Source organism: Podarcis liolepis (genome assembly GCF_965112155.1).
Source record: "Podarcis liolepis genome assembly, chromosome: 8".
Classification (NCBI taxonomy): domain Eukaryota; kingdom Metazoa; phylum Chordata; class Lepidosauria; order Squamata; family Lacertidae; genus Podarcis; species Podarcis liolepis.
The window spans coordinates 10,625,358-10,639,919 of NC_139560.1; the positions used below are offsets into that span (position 1 = coordinate 10,625,358).

The 14,562-nt window shown below is 41.6% G+C and overlaps 1 protein-coding gene across 7 annotated transcripts in view; it reads left to right on the plus strand.

Moving 5' to 3' along the window:
• The window catches only part of NDRG1 (N-myc downstream regulated 1), an 83,510-nt gene that overhangs the window by 54,716 nt on the left and 14,232 nt on the right, over positions 1 to 14,562 (plus strand). For all 7 annotated transcript variants that reach the window (XM_083516880.1, XM_083516881.1, XM_083516879.1 and 4 more), the window contains exons 2-6: positions 1,892 to 1,970; positions 4,316 to 4,351; positions 11,473 to 11,578; positions 12,274 to 12,394; positions 14,146 to 14,208. In XM_083516880.1, coding sequence (XP_083373006.1) covers positions 1,892 to 1,970; positions 4,316 to 4,351; positions 11,473 to 11,578; positions 12,274 to 12,394; positions 14,146 to 14,208 — 405 coding nt within the window. The remainder of the gene's footprint in view (positions 1 to 1,891; positions 1,971 to 4,315; positions 4,352 to 11,472; positions 11,579 to 12,273; positions 12,395 to 14,145; positions 14,209 to 14,562) is intronic.

The following is a 14,562-nucleotide window of genomic DNA, read 5'->3' on the forward strand; positions in this document are numbered from 1 at the left end:
TCATTCTTCTAGCTGTATCTGTGTGCAGTGGATAGATAAAATAATACGCTTTCCACTGTGGCATTCATTAGAAGAGACAAGATCTAATGATTAATTGACGCTGACATATCTTAATGGGCAGGGATCCTACTTTGGATTTGGATTTGATATCCCGCCTTTCACTCCCCTTCAGGAGTCTCAAAGCGGCTAACATTCTCCTTTCCCTTCCTCCCCCACAACAAACACTCTGTGAGGTGAGTGGGGCTGAGAGACTTCAGAGAAGTGTGACTGGCCCAAGGTCACCCAGCAGCTGCATGTGGAGGAGCGGGGACACGAACCCGGTTCACCAGATTACGGGACTACCGCTCTTAACCACTACACCACACTGGCTTTGGAGCTGAAGTTTTCAAATTCATCCTTGAATGACCTCCAACCATTTAAGAATAAAACCACCTTGAGCTTCCTATGCATTTGTACTCGTATTGACTCCATGGAAATGTAACATTTCCTTGTCAACTTGCTCAGGAGAGCAAAATTTTGCTTTTTGTTCGCAGTGCATCAGTGGTGGCTGGTGCCCATTACGATTGGAATAGCAGAAGGCAGGGAGACCAAAATTGGGTGGAGCCAGAGCAAACAAACTTTAGTTCTGTCTCCAGCCTCCTACCTGCTGAGTTCTACAAGGGCAACACAGAATAAAAAGGATGGTACTGACAGCTAAATCCACCGCCTGGACTGGTTGCAAGTAAGAAGGCAGGCAGGTGGGGGCTGGCTGAGCTTGGTGAGAACCAGTGCCCATTTCCCCTAATGAACCAGCTTCCACTGGCGGTGCATTGTAGAAAGACACACAGCCTTCCCATGTCATAGGCTGTTAAGCCTGATTCACTCACTCACTCCAACAAACCCATCAGTGGCTATGGCATTGTATAAATCCTCCCCTATTTTATCATGAGATGAACTTGAAAAAGCATTCCTTTGACTTGCATTTATGAGATGATAAGTAGTTTGTCCATGTGCTCTTAACTCCCTCTAGAGGTTGTATCTTGATAGGGAGCCTTTGATGTTCGACAGAACACAAAGTGCCATTTTCCTCATTATAAGTGGCACTTGATGCTAAACCAATTTTTGCAACTGACTTTCCCTTTGTGGCACATCCTTCACAGTTTCTTTAAATAATCAACAACCAAGTATTTAATCTATTTTTCTTTTGCAAGTTAACACTTCTTAGTTAAGATTTTGTAGAAATATGTAATCCTTTTTCAAAAGAAACCAGAAGCCATATAAAAAGTGTAACTGTTAAAAGCCAGTTCTTAATGCTTCAGTTCTTAATCATATGTTGGAAAATTGCATTCCTGTTTAAAGGACATCCAGGACTTTGTAGCTGACGCAAAGCTACTGTGTCTAAACTTTGTTGTGTGTTACACTGGCTGCAGGCTTGTTCCTTTAGCCAGCTCCTGCTGGAAAACTGCAGGAACTTATTATTCAGCTTCCCCTCCTGTGGTTTCCTTCATTATTTTATGCACTTTACTTGAAGCAAATAGACTGGCATGTTCCTTTTGGTGTACTAATAAAAAAACTAATAGTTCATAGTGTTCCTAATACTTTCTCTTAATCTAGTTTCTGTTAATTCAAGCAATCTGGGTTCAAGATGCCACATAAGATTGATTCCTAGTATGAGTATATTCCTGGGTATTAAAATACAGAACTTCCATGTAATCTTGTAACTCCAGATGAAAGAAACAATGATAAATTTTCATTGCCTCATGTAGTCTATGTGCCATACTTTTCATCTTTGCAGTGTTCTGTATGCCTTTACATTTTTCACTCTTGAGAAATTTCGTAAAATTTTAGAAATCTATTTTCGTATGTAGTAAATATTAGTTGTAATCAGGACTATTGTTCTTGACATTTTTAGGTACCAGCTACTGACAATGTCGGCAGACGGCCCTGACGCTCACATTACGGAGGTGAAACCATTAGTGGAGAGAGAAGAGGTAAGCTAAACCTGCTGATGATGGACCACTGACTCCCACATGAATTTGTCCTAAGGCGGAGGCTATCTTTTGAAGCCCTTCTTCAGATGCCCCTGCCTTCTGAGGTTAGGTGCATGGCCACCAGAAAAAGGTCCATCATAGCCCACATGACCCTGAATCTTATGTCTTCTGCCACCAAATAAAGAATGTATTATTTGCTCAAGAATTTTATAACATAAGGTAGGCCCGTTTTTAATGTTTGTTTTACCCTGCCTTTTAAAAATTGCTTCACTTTCTGTTCTTATGCCACCCTGGGAATAAGAGAACCAAAGGACTCGGTTTACATAAGTGAAACAGAATAATAGAGCATCACTTCAAATGACTTAACCTTTGCTTTGGAAATGCTAGCAGCTGAATTTTCATGTTGGCACGCTTGCCAGGAGCATTGACTGGGAGTGACTAGGAGCTCATGTGTCAGTCCATGTGCTCCCCAGGCCACTTCTCCACTGCTCTGGACTGCCAACATCTCCTTGCCAATGACACAAGGGACAGGGGTTCACCAGTACAACTTCTTACCAAGGGTGCAAGGGAGCCTAGGTACCCTACTGGTGATAGTAGCGTTGGTATTGGGAGAGCACAAGATCACACTGGATCATCCAATTGTCCTTTTCCTGTAAAGCATAATGCTCTAAAGCAGCCTTTCTCAACTTGTTGCCACTAGATTTTGGGCAAACGAGACCACACCATTTCAAATGTAATGTTAATATGACCTCTGTGAGTTGTGTCCCCACTGGGAGCAAGGAAGGAGCAAAGCAGAAATCCTCCAACTCTGTGCACTAACCATGGCTCATAACTAATGTTACACTGAATACTACTATTCTCTTGGAGTTCCAAGTTTCACAAACCCTAGTTCTAAAAAGTAGAAATTCTGTTAAGACAAAATTAAACAGCAGCAGGGAACATGCAGCCTGTGGGTTTAATTAGTCCTGGCACTGGTTCCAGTTTGGCCCAAATGGATGTTTTGCACAAACCACAGCCACCTGCCCTTCAGCTGACATTCTATATGACTTCAGGTGTGGGGCCTGTACGGACATGGATGCAAATGAATGATTAGGAACTTAATGTGAACTTCCAGTTATTCCTTTGCAAGTTGAGCTTTCTGTCATCGCTGATCAGTGCTGAGAGGAAGCCTCCCTGGGATCAGCTGCACACGGGGAGTTCCCCAGTAGGGTTTGTTTGCTCCATGTTGAAACAGTTTGCATTCAAACTGCTTCCTAAAACGGAGCTGTCCCCCCACTCTGCAGAGCAAATGGAGCAAGCTTCTCAGAAGGTATGTTCCAAGTGCCAGTTGGCAGAAGAGTGTGCCTTCAAAGTAGCTTGTCCACTTTCAAGCCACTTCCCAAATCAAAGCTCCATTTTGAGAAGCAGATTGAAATAGGGGGAAAAACCCTTTGAAAAAGGCACGCTTTGAAGTGCACCTTCAAAGGAGGTCACTGTAACTGTTGATCGGTTGATCAGCAGTCACAGTGAGCCCTTTTGAATTTTGGCAGGTGCCATTTGTCCGACATCTTAATCTCGTTTCCAATGACTGACATGTGGGTTGTACACCCACCTGTTAAAGCTGACACAGGAAGAATGGGGGAATTAAGGATCCATCCCACCAGCCAGATACAGTTCCCCATCCCTGATCTTCTAGCACCATCATAAACAGCGGTACCTCGGGTTAGACACTTCAGGTTACATACTTCAGGTTACAGACTCCGCTAACCCAGAAATAGTACCTCGGGTTAAAAACTTAGCTTCAGGATGAGAACAGAAATCGCTCCAGCGGCCCGGCGGCAGCAGGAGGCCCCATTAAGCTAAAGTGGTGCTTTAGGTTAAGAACAGTTTCAGGTTAAGAACAGACCTCTGGAATGAATTAAGTACTTAACCCGAGGTACCACTGTACTAATAATGATCTCTGTACTCTTGAGTGCTGGTCATGCACCATCAACACAGAAGAGAAATGTTATCAGCAGGATTGTGGGGGGTGGGGAAGCCTCAAGATTTGCAATATGTATATATATAGAGTAACAACATTTGCTGCATGGGGATTCGAACAGAAAGCAGCCCAATGAGGACTGAGCATGCCCAGTGGTAATGGAATGCTGGATGACTGATGGAGGGGAGGGGGTGGAATACCAAAGAGGGGGAGAATGGAATGGAGTGTCCTGGAAAAGGGGAGTGTAGAGAACCAGACAGCCATGAGCAGGAGAATTCCACAATGAAATATTGTGTTGCTGCTGCTGTTTGTTTGCATTTTGAAATTGAAATCAAACCACCTGGATTCTTTTCCTCTGACCTCCTTCTGTATGATGCTTTTCTAGGCAATCACACATCTCCTACCTGACTTTGATGTTCAGGTAAGTGAATCTTCCAATTTAGTAAAAACTTATTTCAGAACTCTTAAATTATGGACATACATATAATCAACTTGTAGATTCTTAACTATACTTTTTATTTATGCCCTGCTTAGCAAAACTAAAACTACTCCATGATTATTTTAATAAACCTTCGTAAATCTTGTCGAAACCATGTTATACTGTTCTGCTCCTTTCAGAACAGTTTTATGTTTTATAATTGTAATGGTTTTGTTTGTTTTCATAATTGTATATTTTATTGTTGTAACCTGCTCTGGGTTCTTATGGTGAAGGCCAGACAGAAAATCAAATGAAAATATCAATTTATGTAAAAATGCTGTTGCAGCAGCATGAGTAAATAAATTGCTTCAGGTTCCCTAGTAGTTACTTTTCTAGGATGCTGTCTCTGTTCCATCTTATGTTTTTTCTGCCACACACATTTCTCATACTGGTTTCTAAAAACTTACAAATAGAAACAGCAAAGGGTGGTGGCTTGAGAACCAGTTGTTGATTGATTTGTATTAAATGTGTCAATGTTTGTACTGAAGAAAATAAATGTTTGCCAGATCTTTACTGGGTCAGCTTTAGGTTAAAGATTTGCTAGGCTTCAAATTACCCTAGAGTTAGGTAAACTACCGATTCCAAGCAGAAACAAATACTACATGGTTATACATGTTGTCAAAGCCTCAGAGCAGTCATGTATATTTGTACATTACTGATCTGGGAGTAACTCTAGATGTGATATAATGCAATATGATATGACACAAGCCCATATCAGGGAATCATCCAGAGATTCAGGAGCCTCTGAATGCTTGCATGAAGCTCACAGGAGTCTATACAGAAGTTATTTCTTGCACTGTAGTAGTGTAGTCCAGCCTGCAATCTGAGACTTGTGCCTCCGCTACCACACCACTACAAGTGGTGAAGAGGAGTCAAGCAATCAGTTAAAGTGGCATAGCTCTTGGCCATTTTTTAATGACCAGCGGTTGAACTCTTCATCATGTTGTGTGTTTAGTGAACCAAACCTTTCTTGTACTGTAACAAGATGAGTGTGTTCTGTTCTATTGAAATAGCTGTATTGATCTATCCACATGGCGACAGTGCAGTGGGAGGAAGAGAAATTCCTGTAGTTAAATACCTAGAAAAAAACTGCACAACATTCCCAAAGTTTCAAATCAGCATGCAATCAGGGCACATAAATGGGCATCTAATGTTTACCCTGTGTTATGCCCTAAGCATAGAAAAATATTAAAATTGTTAGATAAAGAAACTTGGAGAACTGTGTGCTCATTACATGCTAATCAAGCTTGTGATGTACTTTTTTTCCTGCCCAAACTTGGCTTGTTTGACCATTTCCATAACAAGGCCTATCTGCGTCTATACAATAAAAGGCTTGCAGGACTGATTTCTATCTGTATGAAAGCATTCCCTCCATCTTTAAAACAGAAAAAAGAAGCATATTTGGAGGGAAAGGATTCTAGACTAGCCTTCTCACTAACACCTAGTGTCTTCTTGGAAGGTTTCTCTTCCATCTTTTTTGAAGGAAATACCATTTCCCCCCCTGTAGGGAGCATTCAGTTATTCAGTACAGCCTAGAGGTAGACTACGTTCATTGACAAGTAGACTTGAGTTGTGGTAAATTTGTATCAGATGTGTAACTATAGAAAATGGTTATTATAAATGGAGTGTCTTTGAAGCGTTAAGATCTACTTTGGTTGGAATGGGCTGGAGTTGCTGCTTGGTTGCAGGAGGAGGACTGGCTGTGTAACTTTTGAAACAGCAAATCTACGCTTTTTTGTACCCATGATGCGAAAATTTCAGTTAACATAACAGTAAATAGGTGAGACTTTTCCTGTACCTTGTTAGAACAGTATTTGTTCCACAGAATATGTGGGTGCTTCTGTTAAAACATATATGGCTACTAAATTAAAAATAGATCCTTCTGTAGCCCTATCCACACCAAGGCTGTGTGCTTTATGATACAGACCTGACTGTTTTGATTATAGGATTATATCTGAAACTCCCTGGTTGTAGCATGGTGTGTTGTTTGGATTCTTGGCTTTGTGCCACGCATGCACAACACTGACAAATCTTAAAGGAGCGTGCTACAAACAGAGTGGGTATGTGGCATCACATTTCAAACAAATATAGGTAATAACTGTTTGCAGGCTAGCTTAGGCATCTTCTTTGAGTCTCTTGCTATTGTTGGTTCTTTCTTCTGCTGACTTCCGCTGAATTTAATTGGTTCCTTGTTGTGAAGTGCTGCGTGCCTAAATTGACAGCTGCCTACTTTGTTGAGCCAGTTTTGGCTCAAAAGGTTGACTGTTACAATACTTTATTTCAAACAAAATGAGGAATGTGCAGAGCCCCCTTGGGAAACATGGCTAGTCTTAAATGCTTGATGCTTCCTTAAAGCTTCCTCAGACATGGAGTATGCAAGTACAGCATGCTACCTACAAAGTAGCGCCCCCCCCCCTTAGTGGCACAGTTTCTATCTCTTTGCCAGATCTGAAAGGCCTTCCTTTTCTTGTCAATCATGCATTCAATCTCACTGTCATTCTCATCCAATCAGTCCTGGTGTTTCTTGGTTTGGTATCCAATAGCTTTAGTGGCTATCTGATTTCTTGCCAAATAAAAGTAGTTACCCTCCACAAGTGCCACAGCTCTTTGTGTATTCCTGCCGTTAATGTGGTTGTTCATTTGGAATTGACATGCAAATGTTTCCTGTAATGAAGACAGTTGCCAAAGTGTAACTGCTCCGGTCCAGTTCAAGCTGTGATGGCACCTCTTGGATGTATTTGACTAATAATCACGTGCAATTGTTTAGTCTAGTGAGCAGGAAACTGCCTCTTTAAAAGCAAGAGATAACGTGACCAGATGGCACATTTGTTTTTATCCTTCTATCGGATTAGTGTACCTTGGTTTCCCCCCACCCCACCCGCCCCCAAGATAGTGTTTTAATACAGATCGGTCAGTAAAGAGCCTCTTACTACAACACTGACGTTGATTAGGGGATGATGCCATCTGTTTTCAGTATGCTACATCTTTATTGAAAAAAATCTTCCCTGAAATCAGACAAACAGGTCAGTTGTGATATGAAGCTTGGAGCTTTGTTATTGGGAAGAAGGCTTTGATTTGGCTGTACTTTGTCCTTGTCATGAATTCTTTTTGCAAATGTGCTCCTGCATGGGAAAGTTTTCAATCCAATTAACAATCTGGGGACATGGTCTTAAAATAAGCTGGAATTATGGTATTTGTGAGGAGGCAGGAGTTACAATCTATAACTATGGGAGCCACGTGTTCTACAACAGAAATATATAAAAAAGTGTCTGTGACCGCACCCAAAACAAACAAAAAGCTGCTTTACACAACAATGTTTGTTGTACTATTTTTTATGCATTGATTTAGTTTGTTTATAGATGACTTCATTTTTCTTTCTTTTTAACAAATCCCAACAAGAATTCTGCATAAGCACAGTACAAATTCCATATTCAAAACCAATGTTTGTAACATTATTTTACATACTTTAAACTAAGTACCATAAAACAAATTGTATACAGACATCAAGAAACATAAAATGCAACATGATTACAGTTCCAACATAAAGATCTCATAAATAGTTCAAGAAATCCATAGTCACTTAGCTCATTCCACTTGCACAAAACCAAAGCACACAGCCCCATCTATTCATGTCAATAAAACACTCAAAACAGTCAACTGACCATTAACCATATACAGAAAAATAGATCCATTAAATAAAAACAATCCAAAAGCAGCAGAAAAAAAGCAAACACTTCACCATCTCTCACCTGGAACTATAACAGAGACATCCTCACACCTAGGGAGATTGAGTCCTTTCCAACCAGCAGGCAAATCACCTTGTGGGGAGTTGGGTTAAAGCAGCAGTGCACCTGATGCTCATCACCTCATAGGAGCAGTTGAGTCTCAGAAGAATAATCAGTTTATGTTAAAGAACAATGCCCAAGATCAAACAAGTCAAAAGGGGTGGATGTGCCTGCATGGTGGCCCTGAAGGAGAAAGCCCCTACCCTGTATGAAAGGGAGGTGTATACATCCACATCCTTTGAGAAATTCACTGGAGCACAAATTGGTTTTGGCTCTATGACACATGTCTGTTATGTGTTTTTTAAGAGATGTATAGCTTCCTTTTTTTACTTCACTCTTGCATCACAGCAGACACTGTAGCATATACTTCTAATTACTATGGATTGCATTACATGATATGGCTCTCCTGCAGAGGACACTTGAACATTTCTTCAGGGCTGCTCATCCACGATGCTCTTGTGTAGCAGCTTTGTGTGATTCTCTGCACACCACTGCATTACTTGATGGTGTTGTAAAAATGAGATTTTGAATGATGCAGCTCTTTGGAAGTTGTTCTTAACTTTGGACCTTCATTAAAAGGCTCCGTCATGCACCTAAAGCGCCAATTGCATGCATCTTTCCTGCCTAATAGTTGTAGTATTTGTTTATGTCTCAGTGGAGTAGGGTAGCAGTCACTGCTTCCCTGTGCCTCAGCTGAGCAAGCCCCCATGCCGCGCAGGCTCCTGTGAGCTTGGGGGGAGGGGGAGGGACTTTGTTAAGCAGCAGGGCTTGCTGATGCTCTGGAAAGCAGCGACTGCTGCTGCGCTACCTCACAAATCAGCTATTAGGCAGTGAGGCTGAGTAGCTCAGCAAAGCCCCGCTGCCCCTTCGGTTCACAAAGAGATCCTCTGTGGAGCCCGAACAGGTCCTCTTCGTGCTGTGGGATGAGTCTCCTCATGAGCCACTAGGACTCTCCAGAGTGCTCCCCATTTTTTGCGATTTCACATATGCACGTGGGAGACCTGGACTGGAACCCCTGTGTATGTAGAGAGTCACCAGTATATAAAATATCTCAAAGTGGTAACAGTAGTGGTACATTTCCCCCGAACAATCCAGTTTACACCTGGGGTTTAAGAGAGTGTTGCAGCAATTTGTGATCTTCAGTAATTCCAGAGATTAATTTTTAAAAAGCAACTTCCAAGTGAAATTTGCATCAGATCATTCTACCATAAGAACTGTATTTATGAGAGGCAGGTCTTTCACACTGATTTCACCACAAGGCTCAGATAGTGTTCTATACTGCACTCTCCTCCCATATGACCCAAGTGATTTTCAGCTTACTTTTTGACACTTCTAAACACTTATTCATTTGCATTCTTGACTGCGTGCTCTTCCCTGTACCCTCGGAGCACTAAACCAGTGTGAGTTTTAAGACCTCAATCTTCCGCCGTGCTTTTCATGAAACTGGGTGACATTGACAGAACAGAAGGCTTTCATAAGTAGGATCTTTCAGCTGGGTCAAAAATAATCTGGCACATTGTGCTCACCCAGTGGCAAGGCTCTCCATGGAGATGGATTTCCTCCTCAAGATACTGTATGGCATTAGCACGACTACTGCTACACATAAACCAAGGGCTATTCCAGACAGTAAAACCCAGTATTGCCTTGCCCCTTCCCTGCCCCCACTGTGGATGTCTGACCTGTATGGTATGGGCACTTGCGGTTAAACCGGTCTTAAATCCTACTTAAGAATGACGTCCTTCTGAACTAGTTTGTGTTAGTTTTTCTGATGGAGCATTATGGGAGTTGTGGGCTTAGGCAGAGCAACAGCTTGGCTATATAACCCAGCTTACCATAGGGTCCAAGTAAAATCTGATCCTTATTTCTCTCTGGACTCCTTGAGATTAATATCAAACTGCACTGTCTAAAAATGGTGCTGGATGTGGAAGATACTGCCTATTTATTACATAATGCTGTAAGTACTTCCAGTGGGAAAAAGTAAAGTAAAAACTAAAATGTATAGTTCTTCTTTAAAGACTGATATGGGTGTTCAGTATTTGTATACTGTAGTGCTTTATATGTGATAAAACTTTGGAGTAAGATGAAGCATCCTTTTATGGTCTGTCAGTTTCTTAAGGTTATGGAATCCTAGATGCAGAGAGGTACACTCTTGAGTTATGTGACCTTGAGTGAGCGTTCTGTTTCTAAGGTTTATGTGCAGCAAGGAAAAGATGCTTGGTAAACAAATTGCATCCTACAGTTTGTAATGTCAGCCTTTCAGAATTCTAAATTGTGAGAGGTTTTGATTGTCAAACAATTGCATAATGGGCACTTTTCTGTCTACATATAAGAAGAGCATGTTGTGGAGTGGAAGGTATTTGTAGATGTCTGTTTTAAATTTTCATAGCAAGTAAAATTACTAAATTGCTGTAATTTGTAGGGTGAGGTCAGACCTACTTCTAAGCAGTTCTTACACTAATACCAGACAGTAATGGTAGCAAATAGATTACTAGAGAGTAGCAGTAGATTTGTCAGGGGTGATTATTCTTGCATGAAGAAATCTGTCCTATATACATATACAGTTTTTACCACAGGAGGGTAGCAGTCAACACTGTAGGTAGCAGCTTTCTAAATGTGTACATAATAATTTCAGACAACCGTTTGAAAAACTATTATTGGTTGCAGGACTGGCAGTGGACAAGAATACTTGTTTATTTTTTTGTAGATCCTACAAGAAGTCCTATGTATCCTAAAGCCAATACTTCTAATGGACAAATATTTTTATTTTCAACCTTTCTACCAGGTCCACTTTGCTTCAGCAGGATTGCTATATCATATGCCTTTAGACCCATTCCCTTGCTAGAATAAGCAATGTAATTGCTGAATATTTTCAGCATAACAAGGTCCTGATAGTGTTCCACTGTGATTGTGTTCACAGGCTTCATTTTCCTAGTTTAGATTGCAGAATTAAGTACTCAAATCACGGTATCAGTTTTGAGTTGCTAGCACACAGTAGTCTTTTTAGCATATGTATGTAGTGAACTGCGGGCAATTGATGTCTAAACAAAATTGTTGTAGTCCTGTGAAGGAATTCTGCACCATTTGAAAGTGCAAGTTGGTAGCCAATCAGTGAAAAGTGAAGGATTTACTACTGGAAATTCTGGTAGTAGTAAATAGATCCATTCAACACCAGTCAAAAGTGGTGCTAGGTAACTATCTGATGGTTAATTAAGGTACCATTTTGTTGAATGTAAAATCCTTATTTTTGCTGCCTACTAATGGTCCCCCTCTCCCCTACAGGAACAAGATATTGAGACAGTACATGGCTCTGTCCATGTTACCATGTGTGGGACTCCCCGAGGAAATAGGCCTGCCATTCTAACATACCATGATATTGGACTCAACCGTAAGTGTGATAATGTATCAGCAAGGTGGAGCACGCCTTCACTGCTCTCATAACAAGTGTGCACAAACAGCTGCTTCTCTTGTGACAAAGTGCATTAATTCTAGCTTAGTTCTTCTTATCCATACTGATCCATGGGACTGCATTTGCTGATTTATATACATTGCCTGCACAGTAATTAAGCACTCTTTTAAGCAGGTCCAGCTTCTACATGCACCAAAGCATTTTCCAGACATAATTCTACAGTGGGCAGCAGTGTCTGGGCAACACGTCCAGGAAAATCCAGACGTATGGCAGCTCATGGCAGCAGTGCTGTGTTTCCTACTGTATATTTGTTTAATCTGGTCCTTAGCACTTTGCTTAGGACCATATAAAACAAATATAAATGAGGCATGAACTGAAATAGACAGTGGTAAAACCTTTATGAAAACCTGCTCTTAGAACTTGTGCTACAAAAACACATAGAACTAGAGCAGTGGCATTGATTTGAAAGGCCTCTTTTTACTTGGTACCTATCAAGCAAACTTACTTTTTCCTCTCTTTTTTTTAAAAAAAGAATAACTTGTCTAAGTGAACTCCTTGTTTCGAGATTTGGGGGATGGAGGTCTCAATTTGCAAGGTGTCAAGGACTGACAACTGCTGTTCTCTCATTGATGTTTCTACCTTCTCTTCTTGCTCTCCGCCCTTCTTCCTTAAAGACAAAACTTGCTTCAACCCCCTCTTCAATTTTGAAGACATGCAAGAAATCACACAACATTTTGCAGTCTGCCACGTGGATGCACCTGGACAGCAAGATGGGGCAGCCTCTTTTCCACCTGGGTAAGTTCTGCAAACTTACTGCACAATAATATGAAATCCAGTTTAAAAGAGAAAAGGAAACAAAATTCAATCTTCCGTTAAAGCCCACTAAATGAAACCCTCTTTAACACAGTAGAAAATAATAATAATGGAGTTGGCCCCGGCTGGACATTTCCAGAGAAGGGAATTTCATCACTGGGGCTTCACTACAGAGATGGCTTTGTCTCCAGTAGCCACATGCCTAAACTCTGAATATGGGAGGTACCCTGAGCAGACCCTTGGAGGATGATTTGAAAGAGCAGATTTCATAAATCATTCTTAGGGATAAACTTTAGGTGACATGAATACTTCATTGAATATTGACAGCATGAACACATGAGACTGTAGGTATGTTTGGAGGGTGAGTGGGGGAAGGGCACAGAGGAATTAAAAACTGTTGGTAGTGGAGATACATCTTTGTCCAAAATTGCTCCTTATGGTGCCGAAAGTATATGGTCTTGCATCCCTTCTTGTTGCAAATGCCAGCCTTTTCTTTCTTTTCTTCCTGGAGTAACATGCTTCATGGTGAGAGTTGCCATATGAATAATTTGGGAGTTTTGAACCAGTCCAGAATAACAGGCTTTTCAGGGCTGCTTCACATATTAAGTGGTAGCAAGCAAACATATTCCATCCCAGCTCCCTGCCACCGGTGAAATGTATCTGCCTAGAAACATAGCTTGCTGTGTGCATGCTGCAGTTTTATGAATGAATAATGTTCTGTCCACAAAGTTCTTTCATGTGTGCGTGCCATCTGCTGTTCTTGGCCACGTGCCTATATATGTAATGTCACAATGGCAATTATCTATTGTCAAGGTTAATCCTAGCTATTCTAGAATGAGGGAATGGAACTATTGCTGTAGAGTCAACCTCAGTGCCAAAACATGGAAATAATACTAATATTAATGAAGTGACCTGGCACACAGTATGTATGAATTGAGCTAATTAAACCTGACATTTTGCTTCTGAAGAACATTTGCATAGCTGTCAACTTACAGATTTGAAAATAAGGGACCAGCAGCCTTGAAAATAAGGGATCAGCAGCCAAAATAAGGGACCTGCAGCCTCACCTGTTCCAGGCACTCCAGTCTTCCTGTCCTCCTGCAGTCTGGTCAAACTCATTCTGGTAGCTTCGAGAACACTGTCCAACCAACTTTGTAACCAGAGGTTCAACTGAATAGAATCTGAATCACATGCACCACAAGGCCTATGCAACCTCAACTTAAGATGGCTCCCCGGCCTGGCTTTGCACTGCAAAGTTTGCAGCAGCACGTGCAACCAAATGGCATCCAGAATTCAAAAACCCCTCAGCTTGCATTAACTAGCCACACACAAGGCATGTAAACTCCACCCCCCAGTCATTCTTAGACTTCTTATTGGGTGAGCAACACAGCCAAGCAACACAGTTGGAGCCTCCCTCCTCCCTGACCGGCAGGGAGGGAGGGAGAGGAGCTGCTTCCTTTGAAATTTAAGGGACATCCTTTAAGGGACATCCATCAATAAGGGACAGCAGCGGGACATGGCGCTGGAATAAGGGACTGTCCCTTCAAATAAGGGACACTTGACAGCTATGCGTTTGTCTTGCAGATTATAGCCCCAGTGGAGGTAAACTGGTATAGTTTGTTCTTTAGCACCAAACTTGTGTTGAATGAGTTCCGGTGCTTTGTTTGTACATTGCCTTTTTAGAAGGCAACTGAACCTTGACTAAATTGTGTCTTCAATCATCACTGTTGCAGATACATGTACCCTTCAATGGATCAACTGGCTGAAATGCTTCCTGGAATTCTGAAACAGTTTGGGTAAGTAGCATCACTCAGGGTTTTCAGTGCAGATTGAAAAAAGTAACTTTCCCATTGCATGACAGTATTCCATGGCTGCCTGAGTTTACCACTTAGTGGATTCTGTCATGCTTATTTCTACCTTGCTGAGTTCTGTAGGGCTTATTTGAAGTGTAGTGGCTCTGGAATCCATTGTATATCGAATCTTTCTGTAGTCTGGCTGTACAGGGAACCCACATCACTGTGGCTACAGCAGGAGCTCCAACTTGGCTCCATGACCGTGGGTGCCAGGGTCTGTGGGTGCCATGCAACGTGCAAGGCCCTGGCACTGAAATTTGTGGGTGCCCAGCCCCTTCAAGGGGAATTTTGTGGGTG